Source organism: Heloderma suspectum, chromosome 7, assembly GCF_057233095.1.
Source record: "Heloderma suspectum isolate Gila_16-S chromosome 7, 16-S_ref, whole genome shotgun sequence".
Taxonomy (NCBI): Eukaryota; Metazoa; Chordata; class Lepidosauria; order Squamata; family Helodermatidae; genus Heloderma; species Heloderma suspectum.
Window position 1 is genome coordinate 39,463,471 of NC_139464.1, and position 23,495 is coordinate 39,486,965.

General features: G+C 46.1%; 1 protein-coding gene across 1 annotated transcript in view; it reads left to right on the plus strand.

The window, feature by feature from the left end:
- ISX (intestine specific homeobox) overlaps nt 1–23,495 on the plus strand; it is a 49,828-nt gene that overhangs the window by 22,203 nt on the left and 4,130 nt on the right. The window contains exons 2-3 of the mRNA XM_084811735.1: nt 9,024–9,175; nt 21,297–21,413. Of these exons, the coding sequence (XP_084667861.1) occupies nt 9,024–9,175; nt 21,297–21,413 (269 nt within the window). The remainder of the gene's footprint in view (nt 1–9,023; nt 9,176–21,296; nt 21,414–23,495) is intronic.

Below are 23,495 nucleotides of genomic sequence, written 5' to 3' on the forward strand. Positions count from 1 at the left end.
TCTCTCTCTCTCCCCCCACCCCTTTATTGTTATTCTTTGACTAAGAATTGGGGGCATGCCTTTTATCTTTTGTTTTAACAAGAGTTTTATCTTATATCAGTAGAGAGCAGAGGCCAGAATACCAAGGTAATGACAGAATTATATTGCAGGAGCAGAACAAGAGCAGGAAGCCTGGCTGAGACAGAGCTGTTAAAAGGCAACAGCTTCTGTGTGATGCATAGAGTTTTGTAGGTACAAGTAAAAACAGATAGTAACAGGCAGCTTGTAAATGGTCTGCTAGAGAAACTTATAAGAACTCAAAGTACCCTCTATAGTTGAAAAACACAAGTATCCCAAAACAAAAGAGCCCGACTGGATTGGACCAAAGGACCCCCTGGTCCAACACTCAGCATCCCACATGGGCCAACCAGATGCCCCTTGGAAGCCCACAAGCAGGATATGAAGCCCAAGGACATGAGGAGGGATAGATTCTGCCTGCTAGCCACACCCCTTTGCCACCAGCACATCCATGGGCTATCCCACCCCACAGAAGAGACATGTTTGGCAATAGTCCAAAAGGAGCAGAATGGGAGCCTGGAGCACACAGACGTATGTGCACAGAGCTCTGCCATGAGGGAGCAACTCCTGGATGATCAGTGTTTCCACTCATGAGGAGGAGCCCTACATACGTGCATATGTAAGCCTACTTTCTGACTGCTGCCAAATATGCAGAAACCCATGGGGGAGGGCTATGGGGGATGTGGTTAGTGAGCATGATCCCACTCATCCCTTAGACCAGGGATGAGCAACCAAAACTGGGGCAGATGACCACACACAGAGCCCTCTGTGGGCTGAATGCCATCAAAGGAGTGGGGCCACATCCCCTGTCATCATTTGGTCTCTGGCAGAGCTCTTGCAAGCACTGGGTGACTCTGGAATCTGGCTTCACTTGTCCTTCACCTTTCCCGTGAATGAAAGCACTTGTCCAGTGCTTGCAAAAGCTCCTGCAAATGTCAGATGGGTGCATAGCTGCTGCTTCCACAAGGGAACCCCTAGTTATTATTTCTGATCAGAGATCAGAGCTAACAAGGAGATTCCTCTCCTCCCTCCCCCAGGCCAGGGGCAGGGCTTGGGGAGGGGAGTGGGCAGGGCCTGCAAGGTGAGCCCAAACCTCTGCAGGCCAGATGGGTAACTTCCATAGGCTGGAGGTGCCCACCCATGCCTTACACATTGCATGAACTTGTGGTGAGGCCAGGGTGGATCTGAAAAGGGTGATGAGCACAAGTACAGATGTCCATCGTTTGCAAATCTGGCCCTTTGGGGGCCTGATGGATTCCCACTGCCTGCCCAGCTCTGCTTGCATTCATGAGCTGAGCCACAGGTGGAATCTGGGAACTTTTTTCAGGGGGGGGTGGATACAAATCTGCACAAATTGCAGGGGCAATTTGTGTAGTTTGCACAAATTGTGACTGTGATTTGCGTAATTTGCACAAATGGTGGCTGTGATTTGCATAATTTGCACAAATTGTACACACAATTTGTGCAAATTACACAAATTTCAGGCACAATTTGTGCAATTATGCAAATAATGCCTGCAATTTGTGCAAATTATGGGGAAAAATCCGGAAAATCCACAAACTGCCCCGACTCGATGCAGATTAGGTTGGGCCAGCTCGTGGGTAAATGAGCCAAAGTCCAGGGCTAGGGGCAAGCAGATGAAAGCTCAGCAAGCTTTATGCCCCAGATGGATTCCTCTGACATCCTTAAGCACAAGTTAATCAAGGAATGTAGAGTCAGTGCTTACCCATATATAACCCACTGTGGGAGATTGGCCTTGACTCATGACATATGAACATAGAACTCATGATATATTTGGACATAGAAATTAGCCATACTGTTTGGCCTGTCCTGGTTTGCATAGATCTTTACTAGTATATATGATATACTAGTAAAAATATCATACTAGTAAGGGAATTGCACACATTATGCAAAGACAAACCCAGGTTTTGTCGTCAACTGCAGCCATCAACTGACAATTACAGTTCCCTGATGAGTGGCCCTACATGCCAGCATTCCCCAAGCTGGTGCCCTCCAGATTGTTAGACTACAACTCCCAGCATGCCCCAGCCAGTGATGCTAGCTGGGGCATGCTGGGAGTTGTAGTCTTAACACATCTGGAGAGCACCAGATTGGGGAAGGCAGTGCTGTTTGCTATACATGTTTGCAAACACATGTCTCATTCATGCTTCAATCTGCAGGTATGCACACTTAAAACATCTTAAGCATTCACCCAGCAGTGTGATGTGCACAGAGGACCTGTACCATGAGCTCCAAATCTGTATGGGATTTCCATAGGACCATGTATGGGAGGGAACACAACAATGGTTAGTTAATTTCTAAAGGTGATAGCAGAGCTCCGGCCTGACAAAAACCAACATTCTCTGCCCTGAAAGTGCAGCGTGTGCAGAATATATGGCAGCCAACTATTAAAATACTGCTTTGTTTACCACCCTGTCTGTAGATGCAACCTATCCTTACCAGGTTGCTGTAATTTTTCCAGAAGCAAATCAATTCCCACCATATTCATTGCCATCAAATTCTTGCTGGCAGTGGCTTCGATCTCTTTTTGGCCTCCTGAGATCTTTTCTTCCACACGGCATTTGCTTTCGCGACATTGGCAGCTCAGCAGGAACTTCCTCAAAATGTGGTTAGCATTTAATAGTGTGTGTGTGTTTTTTCATGAGGATGGGGTACTCCCCACCCCCATGCCCCCCCAAACCCAACTCTTGTTGTGATTCTTGTTGAAATATATTTTTCAACCTCCTTTTTTATCTTTCATTTCGCTGTGCTGGAGGTCTTCCGCTTTCCCTTCATTCCAGACATCGTCTCTAATAATTAAGCAACTGTGATTGGTGTCTGGGTGAATGCGGCTTTTGTGTGAAAGTTCTGGACTGAGAGAAATGAAATGGAGCCTTTAAACAGCCCAGCATCCTGCTGCTCTCTTTCTGCAGAGCCTGAACAGATAGCAGCAGGATGCTAAATGCCGTCCTTCAGTTTCAGAAGGCTCTACCCTGAGCAATTTGTATGTACCCAATTAGAACCATTCTCCCTGACTACGTGAGTCCCTTTTAATAAAGGGTAAGAAGCTCCTCTAATAAAGATTAGCCGTGGCACCATACTCCCACCTCCAAGTCTCTCCACAAGCGCTTTTAAATTGGTAAGAGGGCCCTAGAGTAGACACGTCTCCTTATATATACAAGCAAATTTAGTTTGCTCCACTGAAGCATGACAGGCCAACATGCTTGCTTCTTTATTGTTCTTTTTCAATGAACAAGCTGACCTACGCTTTCATGGGAGGGCCAACCCTTGAAAAAGACTTGCTGTATTGTTCAGACACCAATGGCCATGAGATGGAGCACCTGTCTGAGCTAGTAAAGCTGGCCTAAGCATCATAATCCCAATCCCCCACCTACTAAGTGCCATCGCGATTCTCCAAGTGCTACTCCTTATGTAGCCAAAACTGCACCAGTCGTTCACAGGAGGAAGGTATCAGTAGGTCTGGGGGAACTCCATAGCCTATAGAATCGAAAACAAAACCTTAAGGAAAAGGCCTTGGAGGGGGGGATGGCCCAAAACAGCCCAATGAGGACTGACTATGACTATGGCTTGCCCTGGTGGAAGTGGACTTTCCCTCTCCCGCCTTCCCATGGCAGCTCCTCCAGCCAGACCCCTGAAAATACTATACAGAGACTAGGGAGACCCTATTTATGAATGGGGTGAGCTGTCATGTGGCAGGGAATGGAGGAAATTGGAGAGAGGGACCTTCCACAAGAGGAGCCCTTCCACTTGCAGAAGGCCCCTTCCTCTCACAGAAGGGAGATCCTGGATCCAGCCCTGAGTCTCCATTGGAGAGGAGAAATGTTTCTTTGTTTGTTTGTTTATTGCATTTGTATCCTGCCCTATGTCATTAAGATCTCAGGACAGTGTACAGATATAGAAATGGAAAACCATCAGAGGTGAGCATTGAATGGACTATCCTGGAAAAGGCCATGGTTGATTGGCCAGGACGCTGAACAGGAGCACTCCTCATGGCAAAATTCTCCTGGACCTCTCAGTGGTTATTAGCACTGCCTGAAACCCTGAAAAGCTGCTGCCTGTTGACAGTAATGGCTTTAGATGGACCAATGGTCTGATTCGGTATGACAGCTTCCTGTGTTTCTGTGGCCTTTGGAAGCAGTGGAAGTGCCACTCCACCTGCGCACACGCATGCGTGCACGCACGTGCGTGCGCTAGGGATGTGCGAAAGTCACTTACCTTTTCGAAGGGGTGATTCATGGGGGGGGGGGAGGCGCTCCGCACCTCCCCCTGAAATCCTAACCCGGCTGGCTCCGCTCTGTGGCAACTCTGCGGAGCCGCCGGCTGGGTGCATTTGCAGGCGCGCGGAGCCTGCGGACGCAAATGGCGGCTACGGCGGCCGCCATTTGCGGTCCTGTTTTTTTGCCGTGATAGGCTATGTAAATATTTAAGTAAATATAAAATATTTAAATAAATATATTTATATTTAGCCTGTGGAGGCCGCGATAGGCTACGTAAGTATTTATGTAGCCTATCACAGCAAAAAAGGGAACGCAAATGGCGGCGGCTATGGCGGCCGCCATTTGCATTCCTGTTTTTTTGCCGTGACAGGCTATGTGAATATTTACGTAGCCTATCATGGCAAAAAAACAGGACCGCAAATGGCGGCCGCCGAAGCCGCCATTTGCGTCCGCAGGCTCCGCACGCCTGCAAATGCACCCAGCCGGCGGCAGGAGATTTCAGGCAGGAGTTTTTGCAGCCCTACCTGGAGATGCCGGGGATTGAACCTGGGACCTTTGGCATGCAAAGCAGGTGCTCTGCCACTGAGCTATGGCCTGTAGCTTAGAATTGCTCCCATAGTAGATTCTGAAGGACTTTCTGTTCTGGGGTTGATCTTCTGGTTATATTTGCTCTTAAGAGGGCATTTGGAAGCAACCAAGTACCAGAGGCAAAGGAACCATCACAGGCAGGAGGTGCTGCCATAGTATGCTTTCTTCCCATTGTTCATAAAGATCAAGCGATGGTCTCCAAGTCCAGAGGTGGCAACACTAGCAAAAATCCAACAGCATGATAAAGTTGCTCTTTGTTAAATGAAGAGAACGGGACTTCTGCAGGAGATCTGAGGATCACATCTAGGAGAAGGACCTGCACTCCTAAATCAGTTAAGCTTTTATTTTGAATGACTTCCCTGCAGATATGTATGATTTTGAACATCCCAAGCTTTTGCATATGGAAACATTTCAAGAAAGAAATGTAGCCTTATTTCCTCAGGGACCCTGAAGCCAAATTTGTAAATCCAGCATTAGGCATAACATTTTCTCACCTTCTATCTTCCTCCCACATCCTTTATTAGACTGTAATTTTGAGTGCTGTTGTTTGCTATTGGATTGCTTAAGTCGAGATCCCAAAGGCACTTGCAAATATTCAGAGCTACAGTCAAAGAATTTTTCACTTTCCGGGGATGAATGGTAATGAAGACTCACCACTTTTTTTCCTACCCATCTCCCACACCCCATCTCACTCCTTTTTTGTGGAGGGTGGGGGGGGGGGACAAATAGAATTACTGATTAAGTTTAATAAAAAATGCACCATCTCCTTTTCCTACCAGCGAGTTCTTGATTAGCTCACTGTAACTATATCAGCAGCAATTTCATGTGGAGCTGAAATCAAAGCCAGTCCACTCAGTCTCTGTTGGCCAACAGCTGACCTCAGGTTATTTTATTCTTATAATTTGATGAGTTCCAGCTTTGAAAAACTAATCTCAGCAGGACTGGCACTAAAAAAATCTCTCTGTGTTGTTGTTGTTGTTGTCCCTCTGCAACACACATATCAGAAAACACTTTGCCAGGCCAAATATAAGAAGCAGCAAGTTCGAGGTAACATCAACAATATTGTTTTAGAACTATGATAAGAACATAGGAATGTAAGAGCCATGCTGGATCCATCCATCCAAAGGTCCATCTAGTCCAGCATTCTGTTCACACAGTGGCCAACCAGCTGTTGACTGGGAACCCACAAGCAGGGCATGAGTTCAACAGCACCCTCCCACCCATGTTCCCCAGAAACTGGTGTACATAGGCTCACTGCCTCTGGAGCTGGAGGTAGCACACAGCCATCAGGGCTAGTAGCCATTGATAGCCTTCTCCTCCAGGAATTTGTCCAACCCCCTTTTAAAGCCATCCAAATTGATGGCTGTCACTACATGTTGTGGACATGAATTCCATAGTTTAACTATTTGCTGTGTGAAAAAGTCCTTCCTTTTATCTGTCCTGAATCTCCCACCAATCAGCTTCATAGGATGGCCCAGGGTTCTAGTATTTTGAGACACAGAGAAAAATGTCTCCCTATCCACATTCTCCACACGTTGCAAAATTTTGTACACCTCTATCATGTCTCTCCTTACCCTCCTTTTTTCCAAGCTAAACAATCCTAGCTGTTGTAACCTTCCCTCATAGGGGAGATACTCCAGCTCCTTGATCATTTTAGGTGCCCTTTTCTGCACCTTTTCCAGCTGTACAATATCTTTTTTTAAGTGTGGTGACCAGAACTGGGCACAGTATTCCAAGTGTGGCCACACCATAGATTTTTATAGGGGCAGTATGATATTGGCAGTTTTATTCTCAGTTCCTTTTCTCATTATGCCTAACATCGAGTTTGCCTTTTTTTACAGCGGCCGCACACTGGGTTGATATCTTCATTGAGCTGTCCACCACCACCGCAAGATCTCTTTCCTGTTCGGTCACTGCTAGCTCAGATACCATCAGGCTATACTTGAAGTGGAGGGGGGGGGGTGCCCCAACATGCTATGATTTAAGTGCTTTTAAAATACAAAACAGCACAGCCTCATCATATTTCTTTTTTAAAAAATCAGGGTTGGCAAACTGTTTTGCTGTTGTTCTAACATACCACGATTTTGAAGCCATTGTAAAACATGGGATGGCAGTTCAGTGGGGGAGAAAGGAAATGTTAGCTGTGTGCTTCACGACTGAAATCATACACAAGGCTGTCTAACCCTAGCCCACCCCTTAAATTCAGGGTCTAAATTAATTAGCTGCAACACTGGTTGCATTAACTGCAGCACTACAAGTTGAAACTCGAGGGCAGGGCCAGGGCCAGCCCAAGACATTTTGCTGCCTGAGGTGAAGGGCAAGGACAATGGTGTCCCCTCCCATTCCATGTACAAGATCTGTCTGGACTAGCAGAAGAATCTGTCTTCAACACTAATGATGGGACAATGTCCTCCACTGTACCTGAAGGCAGCAGGCTCACTTAAGGGGTGCAGAGTAGGGTGCAATCCACATGGTTCTCTCCTTGAACACCTGGTGGCTGGCTTTCAGCATCTGCCAACTGAGGCTACTACCTCACCCTACCTAATGGTAGGGCTGGCCCTGGGCAGCCCCTTCCTTCTGATGCTGAAAATCAGTGATGTTGATTGACTGCAGCAGGCAAAGGGAGGCTATCTTCAGACCTACCCTTTGCCTCTGCCAGTTGATGCTCTCTATGGTGGCAACAAAAATGGCAGATGGAGGCAGTTCTTGGCCCCTCCCAGTGAGATTTGGCATTCTCTGTGCCAGCATGCACTTAGACAGCATGAACCCATTAGTTGGAAATGAGTTGGCAAACATGCACTTCCTGACAGATCCCCTTCAAGGGAAGCAGCCCTGGTAACTCTAAGTGCATGGCACCGACATACAAATCTGTGGGGTTTGGGTTTTAGCTCCATCAGCTCCTGACCCCCCCCCCCGCCTTTCATAAACATTAGATAGGGCCCATCTTCACGATGCATATTTGTTAGCAGCATGCTACACTGGGATTTTTTCCATAGGGGAGCCTCCTAGCCACGACACATGAATAGTCCCTTCTTCTGCAACAATAGGCTTCAACAGGATCACAGTTTCCATGACTCCTGCCTTTGATGTGCAAAGGAAATTTTGCTCATTGCTGATCCCTGCCCTAGTAGTGTCAGCAAGACTCCATCTGACTGACTTGTACTCCCTGAGGCTACCATGAGAGCTGCATCTAATGAGTTGTACTTTGATATGCTAGTTAAAGGTCTAAGGGTTCTAGATGGAACTCTCTGGTACATAAGCTTCACCCATTCAATCAATCTGACCCTTCCATCTGAGATGAGCTTCTGATGACAGTCTATACACAGACACAGATGCTCACATTTCTGCCTAACTGGATCCACTTTAAAACTGTTTTGGGAAGGATTGCCATCACCAAACATCTTCTATTTCACCACTGCCAATGATAAACATATGCAGCCTGCTATATTTTGGAACCAGGGGGATGGACCATTTTCTTTACTAGGAAAGGCTACAAGTGGCTTACCAGAGCTTACCAGCCTGCTTGCTGCTGCCTTTCAGCCATACTTCTCTGGAGAGCCAGACACCAGCCCACCAAGGGTCTCAGACTCCCTATCAACTTGATGGCCAGCTTGAAGGCCCATTGCTTCTCAGCTAGATGAGCTGCCAGATTGGTTCTCGTTTTCCTCCAGGCTCCTGTACCAACTCTAGAACTAGCGTTCAGATCTCTGATCAGTCATGAATGGCACTAGGTAACCCTATTCACACATTGCTTCCATATATTTGCTGTACAGGTGGATGCTAGAGCAAGGCTGTGCTTAAGAGCCCTACCCACAGTCACTCAAGGACTCAAAGCTGAATGCATGAACAGCTTCCACTGAAAAGTATCCCTGAGATCTGTGAGCATCATCACCTACACACGTTCTATATCTCCATCCATTAGATCCATGTGTTAAGTGTGGGTATCTGCAAAGGGCATCTATGCATGCACAGTTGCTCAGGCACTCCAAGCAATCAAGGCCCCTGATCATACAAGGGCCCCAGTCATATGGGCTGCTTATGTATGAGCAGCTGTTCATGCATAGACATGTATCACTTCAAATACTCAGCTGTCCTACAGATGTCCTCTCTTAAGATATGTTTCCCCCCTTCTTTCTACAGATGAGAAGAAAGGGAAGCGTCGGATCAGGACAACATTCACAGCAGAGCAGCTCCAGGAACTAGAGAGGATCTTCCAAGTTACACACTACCCAGATGTCAGCATCCGCAATCAGCTGGCAGCAAAGATCAACCTTCCAGAAGCCAGGGTCCAGGTAAATTCTGCTTCCTTCTGATGTAGGACATGCCCAGCAGGATGTTAGTTGCTCAGTTATTGCTACCCATAGGCTAGGAACGACTAGCAACAATAACTGCCAGATTACAGCATTCTTTATAGTGTCATATATTTCCCTTTGCCATCTCTAGAAAGTAATGGTGGCTCTTGGTTTATGAAAGATTCTGGTGATAGTTGTTATGCAATCATGTCAACAAACTAGATACTCACCAGTTATGATATATCACAGAGATCCTTATTTTTTTATTATCCTAGTTGTACTGAAAAGTAAATTTACTATGACAAAAATGGATTTCCACATAAACAATTGCCAGTGCCATGCATTTGTAATTGAACTCATTTTCTTGGAACGAGGAAGTTTTCTTTAGTTGCAAAGCCATATACTTGATAAAGAGCAAAGTTCTAAAGGGAATAGTCCAAACTTCTCTACTTCCAGGTACAGATGGGCAAACTCAAGCTGGCCCACACAGGATTGGCTTAGAGAATTGGTAAATTTCCAAAGCAACCCTAATTTCCCCAGAGTCCTTCAAAGCAGTCCCCAGCAAAACAAGAGAAAAACAGTTCTCTGTGGCAACTGAGCCATAATTTCTTAGATAGGATGAAATGTCTCAGCCTTGTTTAAACAGTCAACTCAAATAAGGGCCATTTCATAAATGATGTTTTTCCTACACAGGTGTATATACAAGTGTAGAAAAATTGTAGACTGGTATACACCATACTTATATTTCCCAAAAATTTTACATTTTCCAAATTGGCAGGATCCGAAATTTGGATTTTCTGACCTCAAAATCCTTTTTATGTAAACTGCCATTTTACATAGCACGGTGGCCATAAATAGGACAGTTACACAAAATTGCTGGTGTAAAGGACCATTTTTCCTGCAAATGTAAATAGTTTATTTATGGCTATTTACGTAAAATGGTGATTTATGTAAAAGCTTACCTATGATTTTTTTTTTTTTTTTTTGCGAACTGGCGGCTCATGGGTGAACAAGATGCCATGAGCTCTTGCTGGGCACTTGCCAGGCCATACAGCAACTCATCCCATGTGCTTGTCAGGATTGGGCAAGTGGCAGGAGTCTGGCGAGTGGCATATGGTGTGGGTTCATCCATCCCTAGCTGTGGATTCCACAGCAGACCGGCTTTTTCCAAGTCACATGGACTTTGCAGACTTGTGGGCTGGCTTTTTACTTTTGGGGGAGATTAATGCAATTTTGTTAATTTGCAAATGTGCAGTTGCACTAATCTGCATTAGCACTAATGTGCACTTGCACTAATGTGCATTAGTGCAAAATGCGCATTGAAAATGAACAAAATTATTGTACAAGAAATCTATTCCAACAACGAGCAAACAATGGAACAAAAGACACCTACAAAACACAGATGGAATGGATTTAACAAAATCTGTACATTCCTACCCTGAGTGCATCCCTGTAGAGTAGACAAAAGTCACGTGTGCAGCAGTCCTGTTACAATATATGTGTCTTACATGGATGGAAGCACATAATGTACATGTGAGCCAAGCACATATATGACGTTGCTGAGCTCTGGGCACTGAAGAAAACCTAACAGAACAAAAAGGAATTAAGTCAGGGACCACAGGCCAGGTCCTTGAAAGCAATTATTTGTTTATTAAAGAAGAATTAAAATGATCTTTAATCATACATCAGGGGAATTGGAATCATTTATCCAAAAGACATTAACACTGAGAAGGTTAAAAGATAACAAGCTTTTAAAAATCAGTGGTACAGTTAGATACAGTGAGATGCATAGAAAAAGACTTGTAAAGCAGTGTTTAATGGAAACTAGCCCTTAAAGGGGGAGGCAAATGCATGCCCAAAATACCATGGAGACCAAATATAAGTCTGTGAACTTAGGCATGCCTTCCTAGCTGTCAGGGCCCAGCTTCAGTACTGCAGTGGGCCTTGTAGGTTATAGACAGGATTTGAGCACACTCCGGGAGAGAGCGGAGGACAGGAAGGCCTGGCGTGCTATGGTCCATGGGGTCACGAAGAGTCGGACACGACTTAACGACTGAACAACAAAGCCTGGAAGGGCTTAGGTAGGGATGTGCGGAACCCCTACCTTTTGTTCTGGGGGGGTTCCACGGGGGGGGAGGCAATCTGGTCTTCCCCCTGGAATCCTCCTTGGCCTGCTCCACTCGGTGGCGATTCCGCAAAGCCACCGGCCGGCTCTGTAGCTCGAGAGATACGGCCGCCATTTAGCTTAATCTAAGAGCTTTATGGCCACAAATGGCATAGCGGATGCCATCTGCGACTGGAGTGAGCCTTCAGCCAGTGATACAGCATGAGAATGGTGGCTGTATCACTGGTGCTACGGAGCCGGCTGGCGGCTCCGCATGATCACTGCAAGGAGGATCCGGCAGAGGAGGGTTCCGGAGGGTGGCGGAGGTGAGTTGTGCCATTCCTCCATGGACTCACTGGGTCCGTGGCAGAATTCTCTGCCATCCCTAGGCTTAGGCCTATTCAGTTTCTGGAATGTCAGAGTTTGTGTGAGCTTATCTCTATCAGTGTTCTCAGAGCAGAGCCAGGGGGAGTCACCCACCTCCCCGTCCACCTGCTGGTCTGGTCTTGGCAGGCAGGGAGGCTGGAAGCTGTCTGTGAGAACCTGACAGAGGTGGGGTGGGGTTTGCAGAAGAGTTGCCCAGGTTAAAGTGTCACTGCTGAAGGGCTGAGCAGTGACACCCTGTTCAAACAGGGGCCTTACTGAAAGGCTAAAGGCCCTTGTCTGTCCAGGGATCTGGAGGGGGTGTCCTACAGTCACACCTTCCCTTTTAAGCTGATGCAAAGGCGAAGAGCCTTTGCTAGGAAGATCTCGTCTTCATTGCCCGAAGCCTTCTCTGTTTGGATCCATCATCGTCTGGGCTTTTGGAGGCGCTCTGCACATGGACTGGAACTTTGGATTGTTAAGGACCTGCCATGAAAAGTACTGTGAGGCTTTTCATAGACTTGAACCCTCATTGCTGTGGATTGTGTGTCTGTGTTTGTAATCAGCTCAGTGTATGGCAGGCTGGGTTTGATCTACGACTTTTGGACTTCTCTCTGCCAGAACTCATGCAGCATGGAGTTGCCAATGTGAAAGTGGTGGCCTGGAACTCCTTGCATGTGTGGATACGCCCTTCCCTTGATCTTGATGGACCTTGACCATGTAGCCTGGAGTTATCAACAAAAGATTCAAAGTTGGACTTTCTATGGGGGTGGGTTGTTAGGCCTTTCAAGAAGTTATCCCCTGATTGCCTGATGGGTTCATTCCAGGAATCATTCCCTTTCCATATCCGGAAATATGGCTGGAGCCCCATGAAAGGGGTTAGGTCTGGGTTAGGTACCCAGGAACCCAGAGTCCCTTACCTTGTGTTCAGAACTGTGGTGATGGCAACGGAGAAACCATGTTAGGGATTTCAGTCACGGTAATAGTGTTTAGCTTTGGACTGTTCTGGAATTACATAGATCCTATAGCTACCAACCATCAGCTATATGATTTCTGAACAGTGTAACCATTAAGCTTTTGCTGTAGGATTCCCTGCAATAAAGAAATCTCACTGATTTGGATTTCCAGTGTCAGATTGCCTGAGCGTGTATGCTGGGGGGATCGGGAAACCTGACATTAGCATAGTGTGTGTCTGCCTAACTAAGGAGGGCAGGGATGGGGAGGGAGAAGAAAAAAGATTTCTGAGAGGTGATTTTGGATCCTGGGGTGATTTGAATGGGGAAGAAATGGGCAAGGGTGGCATGGGGGGTGTTTGCAGGGGTTGGTGGTGAAGCAAATGAAGGGGTCTGGGAAGAAAAAGAACAAGAGGGAGCTCCAAAGCCAAGGATGGCTTTAGCTTTGGATAGGTGATGGGGAGGAGGGGTTGCAGAGAGGCAGAAGATAATCTGGCAAGATCGCAGGCAGGAACAACCCAAGGACAAAGTACCAAAGTACCAGAAACCATACAGAGGAAGTGCTAAGGGAGAGAGTAGGGATGGCGGAGAAATCCGCCACGGACTCCAATGAGGCTGGATTCTTTGGAATCTGGCCCCCCGGAGTCTGTGGGGGAATGGACTACCCCCCCTGCCACCCCCCAAAATCCCCCCAGGACGGAACCTACCTGGCGATGGCTGGTCCAGGTCGCCTTCTTCGTTCCGCAGCCATCCACTGCTGGTCTGCAGAACAAAATGGTGTCCAGAGTAGCAGACGCCATTTGCGTCCCTGCCATTGGCCGTGATTGACTACGTAAATATTTACATAGCCAATCATAGCCAAGGGAAAGGACGCAAATGGCATTCCCTACACTGGATGCCATTTGCATCCACAGACCGGCCACGGCCAAAAGCCCGGCAGTGGCCAGAGCCAGCCAGCGGCTCCGTGGACTCCCCGCAGAGTGGAGCCAGCCAGGGAGGATTCCGGGGGGAGGACCGGATCTCCTCCCCCTGCCTGCAGACCCCCCCTCCACGGACCCCAGGTAAGGGGATCCATACATCCCTAGGAGAAAGCAGAAAGGGAGAAATGGTTGGGAGAAGGTGAGCCACAGTGAGAGCTTCTGTTTTGGGTAGAGAAGATCAGGGGGTTCATCACATGGAGGTTTTATCCTGCTATTGAGATGACTCTCTCTCAGAAGTTTGCACGCTCTTTAGGTGATGCCGTTACCCTCCAGGGTGTCTCCCGCCATTTCTTCCAGCCTATTTCATGTTTTCCCCAAAGACAAAAAAATGTGGTATTTTTTCCAGCCCACGGAACAGGAGCACCACGACCTCCGTGTGAAATTTTCCAATAGCGGAAGAAACCACTGCGTCTGCCTGCTGTGGGTGTTTCTTTTCAGTTCTTGGGGGCGCAGTCAGGATGAGATTTGTCAGGAGTGGGTAGGGATGTTAGAGAATTCCACCATGGACTCCAATGAGACTGGATTCTTTAGAAACGTGGTGGAACGGACCACCCACCTCCGCCACACCGCGAAGTTGCCCCGGAATGGATCCCACCTGCCACCGGCTGGGTCTGGCCCATCTGCTGCCGTCTGCTGCCAGCCTGAGGAAGAAAATGGCATCCGATGTGTTGTTGTTGTTCAGTCGTTCAGTCGTGCCCGACTCTTCGTGACCCCATGGACCATAGCACGCCAGGCCTTCCTGTCCTGCGCTCTCTCCCTGAGTGTGCTCAAGTCCATATTCATTGCATTGGTGATGCTATCTAGCCATCTCATCCTCTGCCGTCCCCTTCTCCTTTTGCCTTCAATCTTTCCCAGCATCAGGGTCTTTTCCAGGGAGTTTTCTCTTCGCATTAGGTGGCCAAAATATTTGAGCTTCAGCTTCAGTATCTGTCCTTCCAATGAGCACTCAGGGTTGATTTCCTTTAGGATGGACTGATTTGACCTCCTTGCAGTCCAGGGGACTCGTAAGAGTCTTCTCCAGCACCACAGCCCGAAAGCATCAATTCTTCAGCGCTCAGCCTTCCTTATAGTCCAGCTCTCACAGCCATACATTACTAATGGGAAAACCATAGCTTTGATTAGATGGACCTTTGTCGGCAAGGTGATGTCTCTGCTTCTTACTATGCTGTCTAGGTTGGCCATAGCTTTCCTCCCAAGGAGCAAGCGTCTTTTAATTTCATGGCTACAGTCACCGTCTGCGGTGATCTTGGAGCCCAAGAAAGTAAAATCTGTCACTGCTTCCATTTCTTCCCCTTCTATATGCCAGGAAGTGATAGGGCCAGATGCCATGATCTTAGTTTTCTTAGTTTGAGTTTCAAACCAGCTTTTGCACTCTCCTCTTTCACCCTCAACAAGAGGCTCTTGAGATCCTCTTTGCTTTCTGCCATTAGGGTGGTATCGTCTGCATATCGGATGTTGTTGATAATTCTCCCAGCAATCTTAATTCCGACCTCTGATTCATCCAACCCGGCATTTCTCATGATGTACTCTGCATATAAGTTAAATAAGCAGGGGGACAATATGCAGCCTTGTCGTACTCCTTTCCCAATTTTGAACCACTCGGTTGTTCCATGTCTGGTTCTGACTGTTGCTTCTTGACCCTCGTACAGGTTTCTCAGGAGACAGGTAAGGTGGTCTGGTACTCCCATCACTTTAAGAATTTGCCACAGTTTGTTGTGATCCACACAATCAAAGGCTTTAGTGTAGTCAATGAAGCAGAAATAGACATTTTTCTGGAATTCTCTTGCTTTCTCCATGATGCAGAGAATGTTGGCAATTTGATCTCTAGTTCCTCTGCCTCTTCGAAACCCAGCTTGTACTTCCAGTAGTTCTCGGATCGCATACTGCTGAAGCCTAGCTTGTAGGATTTTGAGCATCACCTTGCTGGCATGTGAAATGAGTGCAATTGTGCAGTAGTTTAAACACTCTTTGGTGTTGCCCTTCTTTGGAATTGGAATGTAAACTGACCTTTTCCAGTCTTGCGGCCATTGTTGAGTGTCCCAAATTTGTTGGCATATTGAATGCAGCACTTTAACAGCATCATCTTTTAGGATTTTAAATAGCTCAGCTGGAAGACTGTCATCTCCGCTAGCTTTGTTGTTACTAATGCTTCCTAAGGCCCACTTGACTTCACTCTCGAGGATGTCCGGCTCAAGTTCAGTGACTGCACTATCATGGCTATCAGGGACATTCAGATCTTTCCTGTATAGTTCTTCTGTGTATTCTTTCCACCTCTTCTTAATCTCATCTGCTTCTGTTAGGTCCCTGCCTTCTTTGTCCTTTATCATGCCCGTCTTGGCACAAAACGTTCCCTTGAGAGCTCCGATTTTCTTGAAGAGATCTCTAGTCTTTCCCATTCTATAGTTTTCCTCAATTTCTTTGCATTGTTCATTTAAGAAGGCCTTCTTGTCTCTCCTTGCTATTCTCTGGAACTCTGCATTCAGTTGGATATATCGTCCCCTTTCTCCCTTGCTTTTCGCTTCCCTTCTTTCCTCAGCTACTTGTAAAGCCTCATCAGACAGCCAGTTGGCTTTCTTGCATTTCTTTTTCTTTGGGATGGATTGAGTTGCTGCCTCCTGAACAATGTTACAGACCTCCATCCATAGTTCCTCAGGCACTCTGTCTATCAGGTCTAATCCCTTAAATCTATTCCTCACCTCCACTGTATATTCATAAGGGATATGATTTAGGTCATACCTGAATGGTTTAGTGGTTTTCCCTACGTTCTTCAATTTAAGCCGAAATTTTGCAACAAGAAGCTCATGATCTGAGCCACAGTCAGCTCCAGGTCTTGTTTTGACTGACTGTATGGAGCTTCTCCATCTTTGGCTGCAAAGTACATAATCAATCTGATTTCGATATTGACCATCTGGTGATGTCCATGTGTAGAGTCGTCTCTTGTGCTGTTGGAAAAGAGTGTTTGCTATGATCAGCATGTTCTCTTGGCAAAACTCTATTAGCTTTTGTCCTGCTTCATTTTGTACACCAAGGCCATGCCTGCCTGTTATCCCGGTGATTTCTTGACTTCCTACTTTAGCATTCCAATCCCCTATGATGAAGAGGACATTTTTTTTGGTGTTAGTTCTAGAAGGTGTTGTAGGTCTTCATAGAACCGATCAACCTCAGCTTCTTCGGCCTCAGTGGTTGGGGCATAGACTTGAATGACTGTGATGTTGAATGGTTTGCCTTGGATTCGTACTGAGATCATTCTATTGTTTTTGAGATTGTACCCCAGTACTGCTTTTCCCACCCTTTTGTTGACTATGAGTGCTACTCCATTTCTTCTCAGGGATTCTTGCCCACAATAGTAGATATGATGGTCACCTGAATTAAATTCGCCCATGCCTGTCCATTTTAGTTCGCTGATTCCCAAGATGTCGATGTTCAATCTTGCCATCTCATGTTGGACCACCTCCAGCTTACCTTGATTCATTGATCTGACATTCCAGGTTCCTAAACAATATTGTTCTTTACAGCATCGGATTTTCTTTTCACCACCAGACACATCCACAGCTGAGTGTCCTTTCGGCTTTGGCCCAGCCGCTTCATTCTTTCTGGCGCTACTTGGAAATACCCTCTGCTCTTCCCCAGTAGTATATTGGACACCTTCCGACCTGAGGGGCTCATCTTCCGGCATCATCTCTTTTAGCCTTATGATACGTTCCCTGGGGTTTTCTTGGCAAGAATACTGGCGTGGGTTGCCATTTCCTTCTCCAGTGGACCACATTTTGTCAGAACTCTCTGCCATGACGTGTCGGTCTTGGGTGGCCCTGCACGGCATAGCTTATGGCTTCACTGAGTTACGCAAGCCCCTTTGCCACAACAAGGCAGTGATCCATAAAGGGGGGCATCCAATGTAGCGGACACCATTTACGTCCCTTCTCTTTGTTGTGATAGGCTATGTAAATATTTATGTAGTCTATCACGGCAAACAGCAGGGACGCAAATGGCATAGTGGATGCCATTTGCATCCCTGTTCTTTGCAGTAATAGGCTACGTAAATCTTTACATAGCCTATCGCAGCAAACAGCAGGGACCCAAATGGTGTCTGCTATGCCATTTGCATCCCTACCCTTTGCCATGATAGGCTACGTAAATCTTTATGTAGCCTATCATGGCAAAGAATGGGGACACAAATGGTGTCCGCTATGCCAGACGCCATTTTCTTCTGCAGGCTGGCAGCAACCAGAAGTCCGCCAGCGGCCAGAGTTGGCTGGCGGCTCCGTGAACTCGTCACGGAGCGGAGCCAGCTGGCGAGGATTCCGGGGGGGAGGGACGGATCGCCTCCCCACCCTGCAGACCCCCCGCGAACTCCAGGTAAGGGGGTTTGGTACATCCCTAGGAGTGAGGGCAAGAATCACCTGCCAATTGCATCTCCTGAGTCCTGCCTCTGCATTTCTCAACTGGAGAGAAAAGAGGGTAAAATGCCTCCCTGAAACGAAGGAAGACACATCTGATCCCCCACCCCGCCAAGCTCAGAAGCAATGTCCTCTGTTGCTTCAGAGCACCCTTTTAAGTTCAGTGGGGCTTACTCCCAAGTAAGAGTGCTGAGGGTTGCAGACTTACAGGGTGATCTTATGTCTACTCAGAAGTAAGTCCCATTGAGTTCAGTGGGGCTTACTCCCACAGAAATGTGCCAAGGTTTGCAGACTTACAGCACAATCTTACATTTTATGTCTACACAGAAGTAAGTCAGAGGTTTCCTGGGGGCTGCGAGAAAACAGTACAGCAGAAGTTAAGCTACATAAACAAGACTCTCCCCGCCCCCTTTGCACACATGTTGGGGAGGGAGCAAGGCACTCCCTGGGTTCAAACCCTGTGGCTGCTGTGTAAAGGAGCGCTTCCTAATCCCACAAATAAACCAAAAGCAGGAAGCTCTGGAAAGGGTGTGGGTTTTTCCGGGGGATTTGCTTAATGTAGAAACACCCCAGGTGTTGGTGATGGGTTAGAATATTAGGGAAACCAGACAGCAAAAGAGCTAATTGGTTTATGGACCACTTAGGAAACATAGGACTCGGTGACATGTAAAGATGTACCTCTCCTTTTCTGCTGACTTGTGGGTACTGGAAGCTCTTCTGGGCTTCTTCAAAACTGAGAAGGGGAGATAGCAAGAGAAGAAGGGGGGCTTGCTCTCCTGAGCAGAGAATGAATGTCCTTCTTGGAATGAAAGAACCTAAAATGTAGAGACTTGCATAGATTTCTATCACATAAGAAACTGGTGGGATATATTTTAATAGCAGCATGAATGCTTCTTGCCTGATATCAGAAAGATCTACAAGGAATTTCAATAGCTAAGTGGTATACAAAGTTATGGGAAGTCACGTTAATAGACAAATTGACTCAAAAGTTATACATAGCAAAATGACAAAACAAAATAGATACTTTTGCTGCTGAGTGGTGGACTTTTATTGCATATATGAATAAAGATAGTACTACACATTCAGTTCCAAATGCCTTTAGCAATATTTGATTTAGGTAAGGCATAACCCTCCTTTCAATATAATGTTCATGCTTATTTTAATTTTTGTAATATCCCCCTAGGACTCCTACTTGTTTTTCTTGAGTATGTATTGTTTAAGACTCCATATATTGTTTGAATTACTGTGGAAATTTTCTTTTCTTTTTTTCCCTCTTTTTTCTTCTTTTCTTTTCCCTCTTTTTTCTATTTATTATTCTTATTTTACATGATGGATTTTGTTAATTATTGTTCATGGTGTTTATGTATATTGTCAAAACTATATAAATAATTATTTTAAAAAAATTTAGAGACTTGGGGTTCCTTTTATCCCTCCCCTCAGGTTTAGTAACTAAGATAATACAAAACTAAGTTCTTAGTGATGATGGCTCACCAGATCTGGAAAATTGGCGTCAGTCACAGGGAGAAAAAAAGGAGAAACAAAATGACTTGTCTTTCTCCTTCCTGGTGTGAGGGAAGGGAGTAGGAAATGGGTCTTACATTTAGCATCTCTGGACCTACCCTGGGCCAGATTCCCAACTTTTCACAGCAGGTCCATGTGAGAGTTAGATTGGACAGGAGGATCTTGGTGAGTGGGTTAAATAAGAGTGCAGAAGCCCCGGCCCACAGTTATTCTGCATCTAGATGGCTGAGGCTAGTGCCACCTCTGCAGACCCTTTGGCACTCCAAGCCCCACCCTCTCCGTAAGCCCTCCCCCAGGGGCAGGGAGAGTAATCCCCACTGTTATCTCCAATCTATGGTCAGGCTGGAATGGAACACCCCTCTGCAGTCATAGGTTACAGCAAGAGTTAGGGGTGTTTCATAACCATCCTATCAGACTGCATAAGAATATAAATTATCTCTTCCATTGGGTGGAGAAGGGCATCAACCTGGCTGCACCAGGGAGCACCAGCTCTTCTGGTTCTTCATGTTACCCTGTCTGTAGTGCAAGGAGAGGGGAGGGACTATTGCTGCACTGGATCTACCCCTTACAAACGTGTGTTTTCCTGGGTCAGCTCTTGGTGCATCTCTCTGACGACTTTTCCTTTTGAGATCCCATAGTGATTTACAAAGAAATACAAGCATCAATATCATCTTAAACACCTGCAATTCACCAAGCCCTGTTCACAAATTAAAAATAAGTCAGTCCCTGCCTTTGGGCTCACCCTATTAAATATACAATGTGAAAGAATGTGAAAGAATTATAATGTTGAAGAATGTTAAAAATGCAAAAGGAGGGAAGAGCAAAGCAAGCAAATCCAGGTACCATTTCTTAAGGTTACATCATCTCAGCAGTATCATCTGATTTGGATGCTTGGGCCTCCCTGCCTTTAAGTGCACATACAAGACAACTAACTATGGCTCACCAATTTCCTCTGCCAAATAACAGACAAATTCTAAGGAGGGGGGAGCATGGGCAGGGAGGTCCATGGCAGAAGATCTACCATTTCCTAAGTCCTGTCAATTCAGTCTGACCAGAACAGGAGGGTGGGGGTTGCCATTTTTCTCTCCCAATGGATCTTCATCTTCACTGATTTTCCCTCCCATTGAAACCAGTGGAAAAGCGGGGGGACCTGTGCCAGGACCAGTCTGTTTTCAGGGCCCACTGCAGGGTGCTGTCAGGAGAATGAAGAGGCTTTGGTTCTAGTGCATCCAAGGCTCCCCCCAACTACAGAATGCCATGTTTCAGGGTCCAACACCAGAGGGAAAACCTCTAAAGGTGCTCTTAGGCCTGGCTGCGGGGCTTTCTATAGGCACATTGGGAGCTTCTGCAGCAGATGTGTTGCCCCACAAAAAGAGCTCCTCTCTGCCAATCAAGTAGCACTCGGACCCCGTGCTAAACCCACTCAGCCAGCCTTCAGCATAGTTAGCACTGTGCTCTAAGAGAGGTTTGATCATTCTGACTTTCAGGAAACCTATCACAGAGCATAGAGGGACTTGTCATATCAGTCCAGAGCTACCACATAGGCAATAAGCTGAGGGGAACAGTGTGAAAACAAAAACATTTTCATACGTTTGGTTTGTGTTCCCCACCTGCCCTCCTAGCAGTCCCCATTATTTGTACTCCCACAAATGTTCAGATTTTAATTCACCTTGTTCTTTAATTTTACTAGTAACAATTGCCACTCGTAGATGTCAACATTTCTATTATTATTATTATTATTATTATTATTATTATTATTATTATCAATTTAATACTTAATTTCCTTTCTTTTCCTGCACATAGATATGGTTCCAGAACCAACGGGCCAAGTGGAGGAAACATGAAAGATTTGGCCATTTGGGGGGCTTTCGGCATCTCACTGAAGCTGATTTTATACCAGCCCGGAAGGCAGATATAACAGTGAGTATCGCTGTCAACTGTAAAGGCAGAAACTTGTTAAAGTGAAACCTTTTGTGTAAGTGCTAATAAAGAACAAACACCTTTTAAAAGCTGGTGTCCCGTGGAGGTAATAAAAAAACCCTAAAATGCTTCTGAGAGATGGTTTTAGACTAGGCACCATGAGCCATAGTTTTGCAAGGTGTATGCCATGTGGGCCCCTTCATGGATCACTGCCTTGTTGTGGTGAAGGGGCTTGTATAACTCAGTGAAGCCATAAGCTATGCCGTGCAGGGCCACCCAAGACGGACAGGTCATGGCAGAGAGTTTTGACAAAATGTGGTCCACTGGAGAAGGAAATGGCAACCCACGCCAGTATTCTTGCCAAGAAAACCCCATGGAACATATCACAAGGCTAAAAGAGATGACACCGGAAGATGAGCCCCTCAGGTCGGAAGGTGTCCAATATACTACTGGGGAAGAGCAGAGGGCATTTCCAATTAGCGCCAGAAAGAGTGAAGCAGCTGGGTCAAAGCTGAAAGGACACTCAGCTGTGGATGTGTCTGGTGGTGAAAAGAAAGTCAGATGCTGTAAAGAACAATATTGTTTAGGAACCTGGAATGTCAGATCAATGAATCAAGGTAAGCTGGAGGTGGTCCAACATGAGATGGCAAGATTGAACATCGACATCTTGGGAATCAGAGAACTAAAATGGACAGGCATGGGCGAATTTAATTCAGGTGACCATCATATCTACTATTGTGGGCAAGAATCCCTGAGAAGAAATGGAGTAGCACTCATAGTCAACAAAAGGGTGGGAAAAGCAGTACTGGGGTACAATCTCAAAAACAATAGAATGATCTCAGTACGAATCCAAGGCAAACCATTCAACATCACAGTAATTCAAGGCCTTCTTAAATGAACAATGCAAAGAAATTGAGGAAAACAACAGAATGGGAAAGACTAGAGATCTCTTCAAGAAAATTGGAGATCTCAAGGGAACGTTTTGTGCAAAGACGGGCATGATCAAGGACAAAGAAGGCAGGGACCTCACAGAAGCAGATGAGATTAAGAAGAGGTGGCAAGAATACACAGAAGAACTATACAGGAAAGACCTGAAAGTCCCTGATAGCCATGATAGTGCGGTCACTAAACTTGAGCCGGACATCCTCGAGAGTGAAGTCAAGTGGGCCTTAGGAAGCATTAGTAACAACACAGCTAGCGGAGATGACAGTCTTCCAGCTGAGCTATTTAAAATCCTAAAAGATGATGCTGTTAAAGTGCTGCATTCAATATGCCAACAAATTTGGGACACTCAACAATGGCCGCAAGACTGGAAAAGGTCAGTTTACATTCCAATTCCAAAGAAGGGCAACACCAAAGAGTGTTCAAACTACCGCACAATTGTGCTCATTTCACATGCCAGCAAGGTGATGCTCAAAATCCTACAAGCTAGGCTTCAGCAGTATGCGAACCGAGAACTACCGGAAGTACAAGCTGGGTTTCGAAGAGGCAGAGGAACTAGAGATCAAATCGCCAACATTCTCTGCATCATGGAGAAAGCAAGAGAATTCCAGAAAAATGTCTATTTCTGCTTCATTGACTACGCTAAAGCCTTTGATTGTGTGGATCACAACAAACTGTGGCAAATTCTTAAAGTGATGGGAGTACCAGACCACCTTACCTGTCTCCTGAGAAACCTGTACGAGGGTCAAGAAGCAACAGTCAGAACCAGACATGGAACAACCGAGTGGTTCAAAATTGGGAAAGGAGTACGACAAGGCTGCATATTGTCCCCCTGCTTATTTAACTGATATGCAGAGTACATCATGAGAAATGCTAGGTTGGATGAATCAGAGGTCGGAATTAAGATTGCTGGGAGAATTATCAACAACCTCCGATATGCAGACGATACCACCCTAATGGCAGAAAGTGAAAAGGATCTAAAGAGCCTCTTGTTGAGGGTGAAAGAGGAGAGTGCAAAAGCTGGTTTGAAACTCAACATTAAAAAAACCAAGATCATGGCATCTGGCCCCATCACTTCCTGGCATATAGAAGGGGAAGAAATGGAAGCAGTGACAGATTTTACTTTCTTGGGCTCCAAGA